Consider the following 21,389-nt stretch of genomic DNA (forward strand, 5'->3'; position numbering starts at 1 on the left):
AGGACGTGACAAGTGTATTATGAGATAACCACTGAATGAATTTGCACAATAGACATGCGTGCCCTTCATCTGCCATGTCATTTACTTGCTTTCAAAGGACTTTGTTATTCACCTGCCCATTCATTTTCACTTAGTCCCACTTACCGTCAGCTTTTTAAAGAGGTGAAGTGATGCCGTGTTACAGCAACCTACAGCCCAACAAAGCCTTCAGATATCTGCCTCCAGGAGTCCAACCCTCATCCCTTTCCAAAAAACTGGTAGCGGATAGGTGCCAGCAATACTGACATTTATTGGCACAATGCTTTGCACTTTTCAAAAGACCTGTTCACAGCTCAACGGAGAAACAGACATGAGGGAATAAACACAACCAAGACAGTCCTGGGAATGCAAGGGCTAAACGCTCAATCTGAGAACTGCCACTACCTAACTGGTTTGGGCAGCGTCTACTAAGTGGTATTTCACTGTTGAGAGAGGTGATGTATTAGAAGAACGAAACTTCTGATTTATTCATAAAAAATAAAATGGTAAAAAATGGGAACCCTTATCAAGGTTAAAATATCCTTAGGTCATCTAATCGAAACTCTTGAGGTTAAGTATAAAAATTCTTAGAAAATACGTTTGCATTGCCTCTCTCTTTTCATCTCTTAGCACGGTAACAAATGCAGAGTGAGTGGAAGAATGAAATGACTCTTCAAACATCAGGAAGCAAAAATAGTTTTTTGCTACTTAAAGCCTCCACCTAATTATCTCAGTTCTTTTCGCTTTGTGTATTCAAGCTACACAACTTTATACAATCGTTCTGCTGTTGAAACCCATTTTATTTTAATCCTGATCTGAGGATAGAACAGGACTGATCAGGATGTTTTTATCTCTATTAGAACAATTGTTTCCCAAGTCTGAACTTAACTTTGAATTTATTTTAACCATGGAAATGGTGAGAATCACTTGAACTCAACATGGTATATCTCTCAGTTGAGTTCTCAGAACATAAGTCATTTCAACAATATATTTTATTACCTATAAAAGATGCAAAATTTTAATAATTAAAACCTTATAGAACAATGTAAAGGATCTAGCCAGAATTTATTTTCCCCCAAGTGCATAAGCAATTTAAGTTAACACATAAAAGTGTACCTTTTATTCCTATAGTGTTATACCAATGAGGAAACAGTAACTTTCTAAGGATACATTGTTGAATTCTTTATTAATTCAAAACATGTTAAGAAAGTCAGTGTAATGCATATGCATTTTACAATAACATCCATAGGTTTCCACAATATAGTAAAATGAAAACAGCTGTATTTTGATTTACTTTGAAAACTCAAAGAAACCTATAGTTCGAGACTTCTGAATATTTTTACATTATTGTCATGCTCAAATTCTGTTACATGGTGAAAATTCTAGCATTTTCCAGAAGTATGTTATTGTACATAGGTAAAATGATAAAATTGATTCTAGGAAGGGGGAATAAAAAAACCCAGAAAAACTTAAATTGGAGGAAACATAATCTGGATTATCTATTCAATTTGTGAATACCCACCGTTATTCTGGCATTGCAAAATAACCAGCTGTGGTGCCTCTTAAGTTGTATTCATGCATTCAAAACTTCCTTATCGTCCACTGATAAATATTGGTGGAGTACAATATATGGATATAGATTAAGTGTGATGAACATGGTAGTAAAAAATTACACACATTCGATATGTAATTTTACAAAATCAAACACATTGAAATTCTTTTTAATATTTAGCAAACATTTAAAAATCGTATACAAGAAATGTATTTATGACAAATCGGTTAAAGCTAGCGGGAAATATATCAGGCCTTTTACATTATTTCAATATTCAGTGTTCATTGATTAGTGGAGGACAATATAGAAATGCAATAAGCAAAATGGTTAGTTTAAATTTAAATTACCTCTTACAACAATTAGTAAGACTAAGATCTTTAATATCCAAAGTATGTGGAGGATTATTGTAATTAATTGCACAGACAGTTCAAGGAAAAAATTCACTTTCACCTCTATTAGGTGAATATTCAGGCTAAGACTTTTGGAGTTTTATTTTTCCACTTCACTGTATTTTCTTTATAGCATTTATTAATAATCATTTAGTGGAACCTAATATTAGTGTTTAGAATTTGTTTAGCTCAGTGTAAATGTCCAGAAAATTTACCTTCAATATAATCTCTTTAAAAACGTATTACTTTACAGTGGAGAAATATAATAGATGCTACCTCAGCTAAGTGATCAAGGTTAACATCAACAGCTAAGAGTAGCCTAAAGTTTGAGAAACTGTCACAGCTAAGAGGAGTCCCGATGATGGCATGTACCTTTGATATCAAGTGATGAGCATGGCACTTTACCATTGTGTTCTTCCAGAAACCAAAAACCCGTGTCTAGTCACGAGAAAAACATCAGACAAATCCCCATAGAAGGACATTCTACAAAATATCAGTTTATTTCTCAAAACTGTCATCAAAAACAAGGAAAGCTGCAGAAACTGTCACAGCCAAGAGAAGCCTAAGGAAACATGACAACTAAATGTAATGTATCCTGAAGGGGATCCTGGGACAGAAAAAGGACATTAGGTTATAAACTAAGGAAATCTGAATGAAGTATGTACGTAATGATCAATATTGGCTCATTAATGCCCATAGATGTATATGGGACCTCTCTATTTGCAGTTTTTCTGTAAATCTAAAACTACTCTAAAATAAAAGGTTTAATGGACACATTACTATTTTAAATTTTGTACATTTTATTTTTTTTCTTAGAGTCAGGGTCTCACTTTGTTGCACAGACATGTCTGGAACTCCTGGGCTCAAGTGATCCTCACGCCTTAGTCTCCCAAAGTGCTGGGATTGTATGCGTGAGCCACCATGCCTGGCCCATTACTACATTTTATTAAGTTTTTATTTTCATTGTAAAATTGTTAAAGAAAATCATACCACCTTAATATGAAAAAGAGTGTTTTCTAATTGTCAATCTCTTATAACTTAGTCTTAGCTCTATAACTCATTTATATATTTAGCAATTAATTTGATATTATTTCTGTCCTTGGGAATGTTGTTTTATTTCCTTTGGAAATAAAACTTTCAAATGATTTATCTTATTTAAACTTTAATTTTAACCTATAATTGTATATCTATTTATCATCTATCTATTTATCATCCATCTATCTATCTGTCTATCTATGTCATTGAAAGAAACATTTCTGTAGATTTGAGGTGATGGTGAACTGAAAGTAGTGATTTGGGATCACATTATTGAGAAAAGCAATAACACTGATATAGTGTTCCATCTTAAAACATGATTGTATGTTTTGATGAGTAGCTAAATCAGATGTTTAGTGTATGTTTTGGAAAAAAATAGGGGAAAGTGCATTAAAATGACATTTAATACAAGTATACAAAACAGTTATCGACGTGAAGCACTTTGATAAAATAATAATGTATGCCACACTTTATTCTTTCCATGTTTGTTTTATTTAATGCTCATAGCTATCCTGATAATTACATATTTTATTTGTCATTTGCGGATGAGGAAATGAACTCAGAGAAGATAAATGATTTGCCCAAAGTCACATGAGACAGAAATATAACTTGAAATCAAATTTGTAATTTTAAGTTCCTGATGTTTTTACACTATGCTCCCTAAGTGAATCTGTGGACATACATTTCCATTAGTAAGCTTACTCATCTTACAGCTTTTGTCATAGGAATAAAATCAGTTCCCAGACTGGGACCTTCTATCACTTAGGGCAACATTTTGCCTTTTGTAGTGTTTTCACTAGAGTCAAAGTCTTGAACAGCCCCTTGAATTCATCTGAAAAGATGTTACTTGGGGCTGGAGAGGACTACACCTGTAAGAGTAATAATTTTAAAAATACAAATAAATCAAATCTGGGTATTTAGAAATAATACTTGTCATTGTGCACTGTCTTGTGTTGCAAAGATATTTTAAGCACTGCAGAGAAAATATGAAGCAAGTTTTGGGTTATCAGTTTTATTGATAAATATTTGCAGTTGTAGCAAGTGAAGGCTGAGGCGGGCGGATCACGAGGTCAGGAGATCGCGACCATCCTGGCTAACACAGTGAAACCCCGTCTCTACTAAAAATACAAAAAATTAGCCGGGCGAGATGGCGGGCGCCTGTAGTCCCAGCTACTCGGGAGGCTGAGGCAGGAGAATGGCGTGAACCTCGGGGGGCGGATCCTGCAGTGAGCCCAGATCGCGTCACTGCACTCCAGCCTGGGCGACAGCAAGACTCTGTCTCAAAAAAAAAAAAAAAAAAAAAATTTTGCAGATTGGATATTGTTTTTGCAGGAGAACAAACCCAATGATCAGAAATTTGAAGATGGAAAACACAAAAATACATGTATGAAAATATACTTAGAAAATTATGGTTGTAAACTGTCAATGTAAATAGATAGGCAAAAATATTTTTTGGAAATATCTTTACCATCTTTCAAAATAATTTGGCAATGTGTCAAGATCAAAGTATTCAAAATACATGTTTGATAGGCTTCTATCTATAGGCATTTTCTGTCTAAGACTTAAAAATATTATTATTATTATTATTATTATTATTATTTTGAGATGGAGTCTCACTCTGTTGCCAAGGCTGGAGTGCAGTGGCATGGTATCAGCTCACTGCGACCTCTGCCTCCTGGGTTCAAGCGATTCTCCTGCCTCAGCCTCTCAAGTAGCCGGGATTAAAGGCACCCACCACCACACCCGGCTAATTTTTGTATTTTTACTAGAGTCGGGGTTTCACCATGTTGGCCAGTCTGGTCTCAAACTCCTGAGCTCAAGTGATCCACCCTCCTTGGCTTCCCAAAGTGCTGGGATTACAGGCTTGAGCCACTGTGCCTGGCCAAGAAATTGTAGGTGGTTTTCAAATACGTTTTATTTTTGACTTTTTGATTGTATTTTAAATTCCCTCTCTTTTACATTTCAACACCAAAGCATCTAATAATTGGTATTTTTTTAGATATAATTTGTCACAATTACAATATGATTTTTAAGAGTGTAAATAAGTTAAAGGTATAGAAAAATGGATAAACTCAAAAGTAAAAATCAGGCATTATTTTAAATCAGCTTAATGGGATGAAAATGTATTTTTGCTCCTAATAAATAAACATTATTCACTTATCCCTATATTCCTTTGGCAAAACTGAACTATCAGGTAGACAAACAACACATATTTCATTCTGTAAGTCAGAACCTAGGCAGCATTAAAGGATACTAATAAACACCCATGCACTATGACCGCATATCAGAACTGGTCATTCTATGTACATATTTTAAGATTTAAAAAAAAAAATCACATTATGGTCTTGACTTCTGCATTTCATAACTTTAGTATCAAAGTTGTGTTTTGCTCTTGTTGTTCATGTGCACACTCTAACACTGTCAGAGCATCTATACTACCTTTGGATAACATAATAGCCCAAGTAAAGAAGTGCCATCCATCCATTACTGGTGTGATTAATGTACAAGATCAATCCCTGAAGAACTCTGGCTCTCCAGTTTATTCATATATACATAATCTATATCCTCTACTTTCTTTCTTTTATAGATATATCTAAAGTTAGGCACTATAGAAAGTGCATTAGTCTCTTTCTGTGTGCATCAGCAAATTCTAATAGTACACAAAGATACCTTGGCAATCAGAAACACAAAGTGTCCATTTTAAAGTGCTAATTTTTCCCCAGGGAGGAATTTACTCACTAGGAAAACTCAAATTCTAATAAAACAAATATTGTGCTCTTGGAATGGTAGCATAGACACCAGTTGAAGGCTTTTTTGTTTATTTATAATAGCTCTGTAACTTAAACAGAAGGAATTATATCATACTTAGAAAATTAGTAGAGTTGCAAATATACAGACATACTCTTAAATGAGAAACCCTCCCCTCACCCAAAAATATGAGTTTAGCACAGAAATGCTCACATAGCATGGTTATCAACATCTGATGTGTAAATCTGCTCTAGAATCTTTTTTAACACAACTTCCTAATCAGGTTTCAAAAGGATATACCAACTTTAAAATCTGTGTTCTACAAATGCCCAGGTTAGAGATTAGGACTCTTTATAAGGGCCCTTATCTTTTACATTTGGTAAAATATTAAAGATATTGTCAAACAGACAATTCATCTAATAGTCCAAAGTATCTTATAAAGATAACTTATGACTAGCAGGTCACCATCATATATAGTAACAACGAGAATATAAAGTCTACATTTAAAAAGATTGATGCATGCAGTGTATCACACTATATTACATATTTTCTAGTCATGTGCACCAATTTGTTGTGCCTCAAACACAGAAACAAATATGATACTACACCATACATGTGTATATATCATAGTAGCATAATAAACAATTCTAAGCAAGAAAAAAATTAAATAATTTAGGAACAATAGAGCTTCACAATAGAAGTGATGATTCTTTTAGGTTTTTCTTTACTCTTTAGGAAAAAATATGACTTTTTGTAAACATCTTCATAGCTATCTGTTTTTCAACATATTACTGAAAACTGTTATTCAAATAGTATTTAAATGACATGAATAAAATATGTCTTAACACACTAACACTTTCAGAAAACACAGGCATTTGTTAAAAGAAATGATTATTATAAATATTTTCTATCTTGCATTTTAACTACATTTTCATAAATAACATATTTAAAAGTGCTGAATATGGTAGGATAGTCAGCAACGCCAGTGTAAACAGAATATTTTGTTTTCTACTCTGCAATTTTTTAAAAATCCCATTTTGTCAAACACTGCAACAGTTAAAATATTTGCATAGGGAATAGATAATAGCCCTTTTATTCATGTCTCCTGAATTCTATATAAATTAGAAAATCACACTTGCTTAAAAAAACAATTTTTGAAATGTTTTAAGTTTATGGAAAAAGAAACTTACGATGCCAACCTTTCAAGTAAAATAAATTTAAAAAGAAACCCCCAAATCTGTTTTTTTAAAAAATATGTTTAATAAATTAAAAAATGAGAGGTAGTTAAAAAAATGACAAAGAAAACCTGCAACTGTAATATCATCCTTAATATAAGGCCAGTGTTCTCAGTGGATATAAATCTTTTTAAAACTTTCATTTTAAGTTACTCAGTATTATATTCATTCAGTTTAATATTAAAAAAATAGTCTTCAGGGGATATTAATATTCAAATGTAACACTTTGATATAAATATGACGCTGATTATTTTAATTATCACTCTTGTGTATGACAGAATATTGTTTCCTTGAAGGTCAGAAGTACATGACAATGTCAGGCAAGTGTTTTGTCGTAAAGATTTAGTGTACTTATGAAAAATAATATGGCAGCTGGAAGATTTGAGCACTGTACTGCCTTTTAATGATGGATGAAAACTAACAGTTTGGTTTAAACATCTTTAAAATGTCATCCTTAAGATATTATGTGAAAACAGTTAAGGTCTGAAGTAGAGAATTATTTTCTTCATAACCCTTATAAAACTTTTCCTGGTAAAAACTTAGCTTTTCATTGGATTTCACTTTCAAGGAAAATATGCCACAGGACAGATGCTATTCATCAAAATGTTTTACAGTGCTACATGTAGGCATTCCTTTATTAAGTCCTTTTCTTTATATTCCAAAACTAAGTTATCGAGCTTATTATTATTTTTTTCTTGCTGAAGTACATAACTTTACACAACCATTTTAAAACTGGAGAGCCAGTCTTTAATAAATTAATTACAGTATTGGACATCTGATATATACATAAATTCATTTTCTTCTATTACAATTAAAAGCAATATCACTCTTTGATTTGTCATTGAGATAGGATATCTTCAAATTGTTTTGTGCTTTTTTTTCTTCTTCCTTTTTTTTGTTTTTTGCTTTTAGCATAGTAAACTCTCCTGTAATGAAAATGCCACAGTTTTGGCAGCGAACAACCAGAGGAATCCCAATTAGGATTTTCCAACAAACAGAGATAAATAGCTCTTTTTCATGTACAGAAATATTGGCTTCAAAATTAGTGTACTAAACACAGTATATAGAATGTTGAATACCATTGTTACATAGTAAAAATTGCTTTTTTCTGTCTTAGATTATGTTAAAAAATGCAAACCATGGCCGATTTTTTTGGCAATTATTTCTTAAGACCATATTGCACAAAAGTCCTTAAATACAGATATAAGTTATGCTATTGGATTAAATATTACAACAACTATGTGGCAAATGAAGCATTTTACTTTGCACATGCAGTCTCTGGAGATACACGAGGAGACTGTTCATAGGACTACAAATACACTTTGCTTGCAAGTAGAATGAGTGTTGAATAAAACAAACAATTTGGCAATTCATTGTTTTGTGTGGTATTTTCTCCAAACTTAACCACGGAAAACCTTGATAAAAATGGAGACAAAGACCATAACGGTTGTGTTTTCACAGTAGCCTGAGGAATGCTAAACTGTAGTTCTCCAGGAACTCAGTTTCTGATGTTATTTAACTACTTTTATTTCCCATCTCAGCCCTCCAAAATGATTGTTTTTAAATGAACATTAAGATTCAGAAGAAGAGCCAGCAGTACTTTCAACAAATGATTTATAAATTTGAGAGTTCAAAAACCTTGGAAAAGAATCTCTGTGCATTAAAGTATATATCTGAAGTTGGGCATCTTCATACATGTGAGGATTGGGATCCAACAGATTTCTATTGATCACCTCTCTAACTCGAGAATCAAGACTGACCTAAAAAGAAACAAGAGCAAATACATTAAATAATATTTTTTTCAAAAGACCTCAATTAAGTAACTGTAGGTTTGTGACATTTTAGAGAAACTTTAAAGAGCAAATCCAACTACCAAAAGTCTTGAGTTCGTCTTTTGAGACTACACAACCTTATGTACTTTTCTCCTTCAAAATTTGCACTAAATAAACAAAAAATCCAATTAAGTCTTTTAAACCAGAAATTTAGTTTACAGATGCATTTGCTTACTTGGTTTTATAGTTTCTATGCATTCATTCAGGAGTTTTTGACAATTTCTAATCATGGTTGAGATACCAGAAATTTCCTAGCCAGAATATGAATTCACCTCCTCCTATTCTGTGACTGGGGGAGGTTGGCAATATTGATAAGAAGATAAAAATCTACTGGCAGAAGAGTTCCCTGGCAAAAATTAACATGCACATAAAATGCCAACTCCCCACAGATTCATATCCTAACAAGTCCTACTGTGTCAAAAGTAGGAACCAAGAGTGAGGCAGGGCGTGCAACGAGCAGGTATGCTTCATGTCTCACATCTACCTGGCAAGGACTAGCAAACATCCTTATACATCCAAAGACCTCTTACTAACGATGAAGCAGATCAATTGCTTGGAGTGAGATCTTTGAGAGGAGAAATAGGAATAGGAATGCAGAATAACCATTAAGATAATCAATACAGTGTTATTTGAAAAGTGTACAGAAATTAAATTCTGCAATGATTTAGGATTTTCCCACTTCCTCACTAAATGCGAATCCTCTTGGAACTGGTAAAACGCGTTAGAAAGGGAAATGGGCAAAAGGGCCCTTGGCAATAAGGGCATGGTTGGAGGAACAGAACTAAAGCCCTGCGCTGAAACACCATGTTAGAACAACCCTGCAAGTGGTAAACAACCACTCAGAGTCCAGATTGTTTTCCTCGATCCTCACTATTTAGCAAGGAATAGGACCTGTGAACCATAGTTATTTCATGATATATTCACATACAAACCTTCCATATTTATATTTAAATGTGTTGTCATAAGCATTCTGCAAATGCCTTTTAGTCTGGCTTCTTTTCCCACCACTGTTCGGATGAAGTCTGGGAACTAAGACAGTCTCTTATTGAAGCCTCTCCTATTCCATCCAGTGTCCCCAGCTTCCTGAGCTCAATAGACCACGTGGAATTGGGTTGATTGCGACACCCCAGGGATGGCTACTAGATTTGTTGGGAGATGGCAATCCAGACTACATATCTGTGGCTTAGCCAGACCAACTCATAGAGGGACACCTCATTTTACTGTGCTTCCCTTTATTTAGTTTCTCGCAGATACTGCGTTTGTTACAAATTGAAGGCTTATGGCGATCCTGTGTCAAGCAAGTCGACTGGCACCATTTTTCCAATAGCGTGTGCTCACTCTGTGTCTCTGTGTCACATTTTGGTAGTTCCCATAATATTTCACAATTTTCATCATTATTATATATTTTAAGGTGATCTGTGACCAGTGACCTTCGATGTTTCTCTTGCAATTGTTTTAGGAGGCCATGAACCATGCCCATATAAGACTTAATTAATTTTTAATTGATGACTATGGTGTGTATACTGATTGTTCCACTGACCTGCCATTCCCACATCTTTCTCCCTCTCCTCAGGCCTCCCTATTTCCCACAGAGAAAGCAATATTGAAATTAGGCCAATTAATAACCCGCCAGTGGCCTCTAAGTGTTTCAGTGAAAGGAAGATTCACACATCTGTCACATTAAATAAAAAGCTAAGAAATGGTTAGTTAAACTTAGTGAGGAAGGCATGTTGAAAGCTGAGACTGGCCAAAAGCTGGGCGTCTTTTCAAAGTTAGGCAAGTTGTGTATGCAAAGGAAATGTTCTCAAAGGAAACTAAAAGTGCTACTCCAGTGAACATGTGAGTAAGAAAGCAAAACAGCCTGTTGCTGAAATGTAAAAAGTCTGAGTGGTCTGGACAGAAGATCAAACAAGTCACAACATTCCCTTAAGCCGAAACCTAATCCAGAGCAAGGTCCTAACTCTCTTCAATTCTGTGAAGACTGAGAGAGGTAAGGAAGCTGTGTAAGAAAAGTTTGAAGCTCACAGAGGTTGGTTCATGAGGTTTAGGGAAAGAAGTTATCTCCATAACATAAAAGTTCAAGGTGAAGCAGCAAATGGCTGATGTAGAAACTGCAGTAATTTATTCAGAAGATCCAGCTAAGATAATTGATGGAGGTGGCTACACTAAACAGCAGGTTTTCAATATAGACAAAACAGCCTTATATTGGAAGAAGATGCTATCTAGGACTTTCAGAGCCAGAGAGAAGTCAATGCCTGATTTCAAAGATTCAAGGACAGGCTGACTCTGTTGTTAAGGGCTAATACTAACTGGTAACTTTAAACTGATACGAATGCTTATTTACCATTCTGTAAATCCTAGAGCCCTTAAGAATTATGCTAAATCTACTCTGCCTGTGAAGTATAAATGGAACAACAAAGCCTAGATGACAGCACATCTGTTTATAGCATGTCTTACTGGATGTTTTAAGCCCACTGTTGAGCCCTACTGCTCAAAGAAGAAAAGATGCCTTTTAAAGTTCTGCTGCTCATTGACAATGCTCCTGGTCATCCAAGAGCTTTGATGAAGATGCACAAGGAAATTAGTATTGTTTTCATGCCTGCTAACCCAGCATCCATTCTGCAGCCCATGGATCAAGAAGTAATTTCAACTCACAAGTATTATTTAAGAAATACATTTCAGAGGCCAGGCATGGTGGCTCATGCCTGTAATCCCAGCACTTTGGGAGGCTGGAGTGGGTGGATCACGAGGTCAGGAGATCGAGACCATCCTGGTTAACATGGTGAAACCCCGTCTCTACTAAAAATACGAAAAATTAGCCAGGTGTGGTGGTGGGTGCCTGTAGTCCCAGCTACTCGGGAGGCTGAGGCAGGAGAATGGCGTGAACCTGGGAGGCGGGGCTTGCAGTGAGTCTTGATCGTGCTGCTGCACTCCAGCCTGGGCCACAGAGTGAGACTCTGTCTCAAAAAAAAGCAAAGAAATACATTTCATAAAGCTATCACCGCCATAGTGATTCCTCTGATAGATCTAGGCAAAGCAAATGAAAAACCTTCTGGAAAGAATTCACCATTCTAGTCATTAAGAACACTTGTGATTCATCGAAGGAGGTCAAAATATCAACATTAACAGGAATTTAGAAAAAGTTGATTCCAACCCTCCTGGATGATTTTGAGGAGTTCAAGACTTCAGTGGAGGAACTAACTGCAGATGTGGTGGAAATGGTAATAGAACTAGAATTAGAAGTGGAGCCTGAGGATGGGACTGATTGCTCCAATTTCATGATAAAACTCTAAAGAATGGGGGCTTGCTTCTTATAGATGAGCAAAGAAAGTGGTTTCTTGAGATGGAATCTATTCCTGGTGAAGATGCTGTGAACATTGTTGAAATGACAACAAAGGATTTAGATTACATAAACTTAGTTGATAAAGCAGCAGCAGGGTTTGAGAGGATTGACTCCTATTTTGAAAGAAGCTCTACTGTGGGCAAAATGCTACCAAATAGCATTACATGCTATAGAGAAATCTTTTATGAAAGGAAGTCAATCGATGTGGCAAACTTCATTGTTGTCTTATTTGAATAAATTGCCACAGCCACCCCAACCTTCAGCAATACCAGCCTGATGAGTCAGCAGCCATCAATGTCGAAGCAAGACCCTCTCTCCACCAGCAAAAAGATTATGACTCTCTAAAAGCTCAGATGACTGCTAGCAGTTTTTATCAATAAGGTATTTTAAAATTAAGGTATGCACATTTTTAAGACATAATGCTGTTGCTATGCTATTGCCAAGTATTGTTTATACTATGACTACAGTATAGTATAAGAATATCTTTTTTTTGTTTTTTTTTTGAGTCTCACTCTGCCGCCCAGGCTGGAGTGCAGTGGCGCGATCAAGACTCACTGCAAGCTCCGCCTCCCGAGTTCACGCCACTCTCCTGCCTCAGCCTCCCGAGTAGCTGGGACTACAGGTGCCCACCACCATGCCCGGCTAATTTTTTGTATTTTTAGTAGAGACGGGGTTTCTCTGTGTTAGCCAGGATGGTCTCGATCTCCCGACCTCGTGATCCGCCCGCCCGGACTCCCAAAGTGCTGGGATTACAGGCGTGAGCCACCACGCCGAGCCAAGCATATCTTTTATATGCATTGGGAAGCCAAAATATTCGTGCGACTTGTTTTGTGATATTTGCTTTATTGTGGTTGTCTGTAACTGAACCTGCAGTATTGCTGAAGCAAGCCTAAAAAGCATTACTTGGCTGAACTACACATTTGTCTTTGTTGGGAATTCTTTAAAAATAAAAATGTTCTGGAAATGAATTGTTCAGTTTTTATTTTCTGTTATTACCACATGAGGTCACTATGAAGTACAAAGTGATTTTAGAAAGCACAGAATATTTTTCCCCAACGTTTTTATTTTATCTAAAAATATATTTTTGCATTTATATGCCAGAGAGAAATGCTGACACTGGAGTTTAAACTGAAATAAACTGATTTATCTTATTCTGAAACATCACGTTATGGTAAGGTAAATTCTTACCAAACACACCCTTCTGTTTTCTTTCAAACTTGAGTGAACTTTTTGTTTCAATAGAGCAGGAAAACTTACATTAGAGATTAAAAAAAGGGGGGTCATTTACTTCTTAAATAGGAGTATCATTAAATATAGTGTAAAGGTTTCTTCTCAGTAGATGGAATCATATTATTATCTTAAGACAAATAAACTTAAATGGCTTATGTCCTCATTGTTTAATTTTTCATTTTTTTGCAAGCTAAAAACAGTATTGAAATATTGTAAAGTCATACAGTTCAATATTTAGTAATCTATAACAAAAATGCATTTGTTATTTCTATTTAAAGAATAAAATATTTACCTTAATATCAGGTTGTTTGCCTGAAAAGGCTGTCGATCAGTCAAAAGAAGTGTAGCGAGGTCAAATAATAAGGATAAACCCCATGGGGATAACAATCTATTGTTTCATCTTGTGGCATTTTTGTGCTTCAGAATGTGGATCATCTATAATACAAGGTATTGGTGGTGGATCCCAGTTGGGCCTGGGCCACAGTCACCCTAGGATTCAGGTGTGTCTGGATGGCTTCTAAAGCCATCTTATCTGGGCTCCATTGCATGAGGGACTGAGGAATTTCCTGTAAAGAACTCATCCTAAGGGAAGAGAAAGTTGAGTAGCACAAGATAAGAGCTATCCTCGGGCAATGCGTGTCTCCTCTTATCTCAGGCCACAGAGAGGGAAGAGTGCATTCCAGCAATAACAGAATTTATAGCACAAAAGCACTACCCTTGTGAGACAGGACACGGGCAGCATGATAGGTTTGACCGCATTTAACTGGCAGTTTTAGCAGTGCTGAAAAATCCGGCAATGTTGAGCCATAGCAACTGAAGTTTTAAAAACACACAAGTGACTTTGCAATAGGTCTCGGTGAACTTAGAAGCATTCATTCCCACAGGGAGTAGAAGACAGGGAGGCAGAAAAGCAAGGGACTTGCAAGCAAAAAGTCATGAGAGCGAAGTGTTCAACAAAAGTATGGAGGTAAAGCGAGGAGAAGGAAGACAGAGAAATCTTGTTAGTGTGGCTTGGGAAAATCTGGGTTAAACTGAGTCATATACCCTGGTTAATCTTACTAGATTTCCTATTCATTGAAGGAGGACATGAAGGTAGGTTAGCACTGCTGAAAGGGAGTACACCAACTTTTGACCCTGCCTTTTTATTCCAGTCATCAAGATGCAAGGGAAAATTTGATCCTATGTATATTTTTGGCATAATTATACAAGAATAATGAATTTTCACTGAAAGTCTTTTTCTCTGTAGACAACCTTTCTTTATGTTATTAAATCCCTGAACAATGTTTTTCATGTATCACATCCAAGTGTTTTCTCCATTTTTCTCTCTTATTTTTACTGTTACTGAAGTTTCTTTATTTAGAATTCCTTTCCAAGTAAAATTCTGATTATTTTTCCCTTTATAAGTCCATATCAAATTGTACCAATGATAACATCTGCCACTGGAAATTTTCTTTTCTGCTTTTAATTTGAACTAAATTTGGTATTCCTATGTTAAATTTCATAAATCTAAAGAATACGTGATCCTCCTGTCAATTTTAACTTTTACTTTGTGTATATTTAGTCACATTTTATTTTGTGCTTGTTATTTTTCCTGAAAATAATTACACATTGCAAATAAGACCAATTGTTTGAATTTCTCTCTTAGAACAAAGATTATTGGTAGGGTAAACTGTAATGTAATACTCTTGGTGGTGTCTGGATGATAGGAAAGTATATCCTGCTGGTCTAGGGGAGGGTTCAGGCCTGTGGTTAAGGTTGCTATTTCTCATCATGTGTGAAGTTCTACGGTTGGGTTTATAGAAATCTAAGGTAACATCAGGAAGAAAATATTAGGCAATGGAAAAATTAATCAGCATGGTGGATTTGCAAAAGCACCACATTTGGAATCAGAAGATCTTGGGCTTGCATTCTATCTCTACCAGATATATTTATAATTTCCTCAGACATTCATTTCACCTCTTTGAGAATCAGTTTCTTTTGCTGTAAAGTGGTACCATCTGTCCTCGTGGCTGAAAGATTGTTGTGAGACTCAGGCTGTAATAATATAGGCAAGACCACTGTGCCAATAATGAAGCCAATGTAAAGTAATTAATAATAATTGATCATAATTATGACATCATCTTGATCAAACCCAATGTGTTTGGCTTTTGCATCAACTTGAATTTTACCTTCTCAGAGTGACCTTACTTGACTACTTCTATTCCATCTAATTCAGTCTCCAGCCCATCACAATTTTTAGTTACTTACTTCAACAAGATTTGTCTGTCTTCCTAAAATGTAAGCTCCATTAAGGGATTGGCCAGTGTCTCTTGTTTATCATCATATCCCCAACATCTAGCCCAGTGCTTGGCTCATAGGAAATAGTCAACTAATATTTTTTGAATGATAATATGCATGCATAAAAAATACATTTAGGAAAATACAGTCAAGTGAGTTCTGTTTAGAAAAACTGACTGAAATCATTGAATGTGCTAAATTCACATAATTTCACTTAAAGACATATCTACCTGGACACACAGAATCTGCATGTCTATCACATAAGCATTATTTTGTAGATAATTCTGGTGTTCAGATAGGTCTATTACTTTTTTCTCTCAGATGGTAACTGGGAAGTTAGAAAAATCAGAAAAAGCAAACTCCTACTACGATTACAATTACCATTCCCCAGAGCTTGAACATCACAGATTTCGTGGGTTTTTGGGCTTTCTCCATGCCTTCATTCATAACACTAGGACGTGGAGGTTCCAGCGCGCTAAAGTGAGCTGCTAAGTGGCTCACAGATGGTAAGTGACAGATCCAGTTTATAGTCCTGGTAACGACAACGCCATCATTAGGCAGATTTCTACATAACTGGACCACAGTTTTCTTCAATTCAGATAAATGTCTGATATTTGTTGAAGGATTTATAGTTATTTCTTTTTTCAGTAGCTTAATGCTGTTTACAGTTGATAAGAGCCTCTAAGTAGATTTTTTATCCAAGTTATTTATTTTGCTAGGTTTGTCTTTTGATATCGTTTGGATGTTTGTTCCCACCCTAATCACAGGTTGAAATGTAATCCCCAGTGTTGGAGATGGGGCCTGGTGGGAGATGACTGGTTCATGGGGGCAGATTTCTCATGAATGGTTTAGCACCATCTTCTTGGTACTGTCCTTGTGATAGTGAGTGAATTCTTGTGAGATCTGGTTATTTAAAAGTGAGTGGCACTTCCCCACCCCTTGCTCCTGCTTTGCCCATGTGATGTACTTGCTCCCCCTTCATCTTATGCCATGATTATAAGCTTCCTGAGGCCTCCCTAGAAGCTGAGCTGATCCCAGCACCATGCTTCCTGTGAAGCCTGCAGAACTGTGAGCCAATTAAACCAGTTTTCTTTATAAATTACCCAGTTTTAGGTATTTCTTTATAGCAATGTAAGATTGGCCTAACACATCCTTCCATTAATTAATATAAGCTGCCACCAAAATCCGCTACGTGGAGCAAGTCTACTATTAGGCTTAAAGGCCTCTTTATTATCTTCATTTGTTTTGCCCTTGAAGATATAACTTTAAAAAAAATTTACTTTTTAAAACAAATGTGTAAATTTCTAGTTTTTTTTTTTAGTTTGGCCTTTTCCTTCATAAAATGCACACTATACCAAGAACAGAAGTTATGTCACCTCCTAATTGCAAATATCTTTTTAAAATATGTATATATATATATATATATAGAGAGAGAGAGAGAGAGAGAGACAGAGAGAGAGACAGAGAGAGAGAGAGACAGAGTCACACTTTTGCCCAGGCTGGAGTGCAGTGGCACGATCTTGGCTCACTGCAACATCCGCCTCCCAGGTTCAAGTGATTCTCTTGCCTCAGCCTCCCAAGTAGCTGGGATTACAGGCACCCATCACCACACCCGGCTAATTTTTTGTATTTTTAGTAGAGACAGGGTTTCACTATGTTGGCCAGGCTGGTCTCAAATGCCTGACATTGTAATCCACCCATCTTGGCTTCCCAAAGTGCTGGGATTACAGGCGTGAGCCACCGCACCCGGTAATATCTCTTATTTTATAACATAATGCTCAAATTATTACAAATGCATAAAACATATTCTTAAAATAAGGTAATGTAATTTTTAGCACATTGACTTCAATAGTTTCATTAAGGGAAAAAGTTGTCTATATATAAATAATTTTTAAAATGTAGTTGTTTTTCTATATTTAACAAAGAGGAACACAAATAGGCAATCAAATTAAGGTGAAATAAAAGTCTAGTGAAGAAAAATGGCCTTCTGTTTAATAGTAAAATCATGACAATTTTTAGTCATTACCATTTTATAATGATTCAAATGTTCATGTTCTTTAAAAATATTCTGAATAAGTAGAAACATGCATAGAATTTCAGAGGTAGAAAGTCCAGATTGTCTAGCCCCAAAATGAGAAATAGGTAGGAACTCAGATTGGTATTAACTGCCTTGAGTACTGTGTTTAAATAGATTCTGAGGTTCAGTGTGGGGACAGCAGTAAGGAGGACCATGATGGATAAGCTATGCCATTAGGTGGAGAGGATGAAGTAGTAACACAAATACTCTGAATAAATAGAAACATGTACAGAATTTCAGAGGTAGAAAGCCCAGAACGGCCTAACCAACCTTTTCAATAGCTTCATAGCCTTACAGTTGCCGTTATGCATTTGGCTTATTAGTTTCTGTGCTTATTTTTATTGTTATTTTTGTAAACAAATGAACTGAATGTTGAGACTCAGAGAGGTAAAGTGATTTATCCCAGGCCACACAACTGGGATGTAGCAAAGGCAGGATTAAAATCCTGTGCACCTGAATATTAGTCCAGTGCTCTAATTCCGGTATAATCAGGGCTCTCTCGATCTGACATGTGCTCTCTCCAATGTTAGAAAACAAAATCTGAAGAGTGGTAACTTGATGTAAGTTAGTAATGTATTGTGGCTGATTAGAAATGGATGACTTTTTGCACATGAGTCGAGTCAATGAACAGGATACCTTGGTTTAAAACATAGCTTTTTAACAATTATCTTTTATAACTGAAAATATCTACTTTTGCTTATTTGTTTTTGCCATTAAACAACAATCAAATTTAATTACTCTGCTGACAGGATAGAAATCAGCTGGCTAAACAATGGCACTTCAATGGTGTATTAATTTCTATATCAAGAGTTAATTACAAGTCGGCAAAATTAGAGCAATTTGAAATTCACCTCTGTCTCTGTTTCTCTCTGTGATATTTTGAGGACATTAAAGAACAGGTAGTCGCCAAAATATGGGTATTAGGAAACATAAAGGAGAGAGTAAATATGGTTACGACACTAAACATTAGTGTATGTCATTCTGGAAAGGTCATGTTCTTGATCAGGAAATGAGATTTTAGTGACTTTCTGGTGAAACTTCTGTTCAAAAGAAAGAAATTAGGTGAAAATGGCCAGGCGCAGTGGCTCACACCCATAATCCCAGCACTTTGGGAGGCTGAGGGCAGGCAGGTCACTTGAGGTCAGGAGTTCCAGAGCAGCCTGGCCAATATGGTGAAACCCTGTCACCACTAAAAATACAGGAATTAGCCCGGCATGTTGGCGGGTGCCTGTAATCCCAGCTACTCGGGAGGCTGAGGCAGGAGATTCACTTGAACCCAGGAGGTGGAGGTTGCAGTGAGCTGAGATCGTGCCACTGCACTACAGCCTGGGTGACACAGTGAGACTCCATCTCAAAAAAAATTAGATGAAAACAAACCTCTATTGCTTTAGCAAAAAGAATGGAAACTCACTAGTTTATATTTAAATAATCACTATAGTAACTCTAAACATGGCTCAAAGAGAAAAAATTAAGTATTTTGCAAAGCTCCATCAATCAGTGACATCAGAAAATCAGGGACTCTGTGGATAATAAGAAAATGTTTTACATAAAAAACTAAACATTAAAGAACAGAAACTGTAAAAATAAGGGACATAGGATGGAGAATATTTTTTCTCCTAACACTGAAAAAGAATGGAACGGTCATCATTTTAAGATGCTACAAATATAGCACAAAGGAATGGACTAAGTAATCTAGACAACTATCATTTTAAGATGTCACATCTTACATACTTTGGGGGCAGAAATGGGCTAGATAACCTTCCCAAGGACTCTCATTTTGTATAATTACAGGCAAAAGAAGCACATATTTGGGCACATTTGGATCATCTGGTTTATTTGCTATATGCAGTAACTTTAAAATAATAAAAATTAGCATAAAATTATTATACTGATAAAATACAAGTAGAGTTGTTTAGATACTAAAATCCGAGGCAGGCCAGAAGCCTGAAGAATGTAGTTTTAGGATGCAGAATTATACCAGTATTAGAAATACAGTGTGACATCAGTAACAAATGTGTTGGGGCTACACATTTATTACTGATGTCACACTGTATTATATTTATTAAATTCTCCCCACCTTGCTTTTATGAATACATTTTTCATGTTCATGTAGGAAATAAAAAAATAAATCAATCCTTTGTGCATCTAATTCTAGAAGGTTTCTCATTTTGTACAGACAATAGTCCTGGAGCACTCTGGAATACCAATGGCATTTTAACCTAACTAATAAAAAAAAACTAAATAACTTAGATACTGTATATCTTATTAGAAGTGAAATAGTTTATGTAGCATTCCAAACTTAGAGGTTAATAAAATAGACACTAATTCCTTTTATAGATCCCAAAGCAAGGAGTGTAAGGCAGCCTGGGGCCATGCCAGGTATTGGAGGAGGAACAGATGACTGTAGCCCATAAATGTTCAGGTGCACAAGAGAGGGGCATGCCATTTAAATGCAAAGGCAAAAATCACAGTTGTTCAGAAGAAACAAAAAAGACAAAAAGAGGCTGGGACGGAAAAGAGAAGACATTCTAGGAACCTCTATGTTCTCTAAGTGCTTTGAAGCCCTCTGGAGCTCCATCACACAGGGCTCCAAGGGCCTGGCCACATTATTAACCACTCCTTCACCAAATGCTTTTAACTCTGTTAGCTGGAACATTTCTCAAGAACAAATTAAGTTTTAAACAGTCAATGGAAAAGTGCTATTTGGTTGCTAGAAGTATTGCTTATTGATTAGGTACATTCTGGCAATGGGAAAGACACTTGCGTTTTCAATAAAAGAAAACCTAGAATAAGTAAAATAATTTACATTTCCCACCTAAGAATATTAGTGGTCAAGGATCATTTTTCATTTCTCTAAAGATTCAATTATAAACACCAATAAACATGTCAGATTTTTTTTTTGAGTCCCTATACCAGAGGTTTTCCAACTAAGTATGTATGTGGAAAACTTGTTAAAAGTGCAGATTTCTGGGTCCTATTTCCAAAAATTCAGATTCAGAAGTCCTGGTGAGGCCTTAAGAATTTGTTTTTTAAACAAATGCTCCAGGGGATTCTCATTCACATGATCTAGGGGTCATGCTTTGCGAAATACCACCCTAAAATAGATTCTCTCTTTCCATTTTCGTTTGTCACAGCAAATTGTGTTTAAGCAGGCTCCTTAGTGTTAGTTCTGAAAAGCAAGTGAACTACCACACAAGTCAGCTAGAGATAAACAGTCAAAGCATAGTAGGGAAACCTAGCCTTCAAACTTGTGTTCAAGGAAATTCTCCCCACAGAAGCTGAATTATCTACCCAGTGAAATCTTCTGCCCTCTCCACATCCCATGCCCTACCCAATGGGGACAGCCATCCCTTGACAGTTATCCTTGGTCTTAGGAAGCCCAAGTCAATGTTTTCCAGATTTTTACCTCTTTTGGTGATAGTATAGAAATGTAATCTTCATATATCATCCTAGCCTTTTCTTCGATTACTTTTTTGTTCTGCTCCTTCTTTAAGTCTTCACAGGCAAGCCAGAAAAGTAGGTTCTCTTCGCTGTATTCTGTTCGGAGGAACTCTCTGAAAAGGTTTCTTCCTGCTGGGGCCTTCATCATCTTGTCAAAATTTTGAGACCAGGACAAGACTTCCTCTGCAGTGGGGTTTTGGCTGCAGAGACAG

General features: G+C 36.0%; 1 protein-coding gene across 1 annotated transcript in view; it reads right to left on the reverse strand.

Annotated features, from left to right (window-relative positions):
• Positions 1 to 7,701: 7,701 nt before the first annotated feature.
• Positions 7,702 to 21,389, reverse strand: part of RGS17 (regulator of G protein signaling 17) — a 120,437-nt gene continuing 106,749 nt past the window's right edge. Inside the window, exons 4-5 of the mRNA XM_030809860.1 lie at positions 21,143 to 21,377; positions 7,702 to 8,737 (exon numbers count right to left, since the gene is read on the reverse strand). Of these exons, the coding sequence (XP_030665720.1) occupies positions 8,549 to 8,737; positions 21,143 to 21,377 (424 nt within the window). The 3' untranslated portion in view covers positions 7,702 to 8,548. The remainder of the gene's footprint in view (positions 8,738 to 21,142; positions 21,378 to 21,389) is intronic.

This window comes from Nomascus leucogenys, chromosome 3 (assembly GCF_006542625.1).
Source record: "Nomascus leucogenys isolate Asia chromosome 3, Asia_NLE_v1, whole genome shotgun sequence".
Taxonomy (NCBI): domain Eukaryota; kingdom Metazoa; phylum Chordata; class Mammalia; order Primates; family Hylobatidae; genus Nomascus; species Nomascus leucogenys.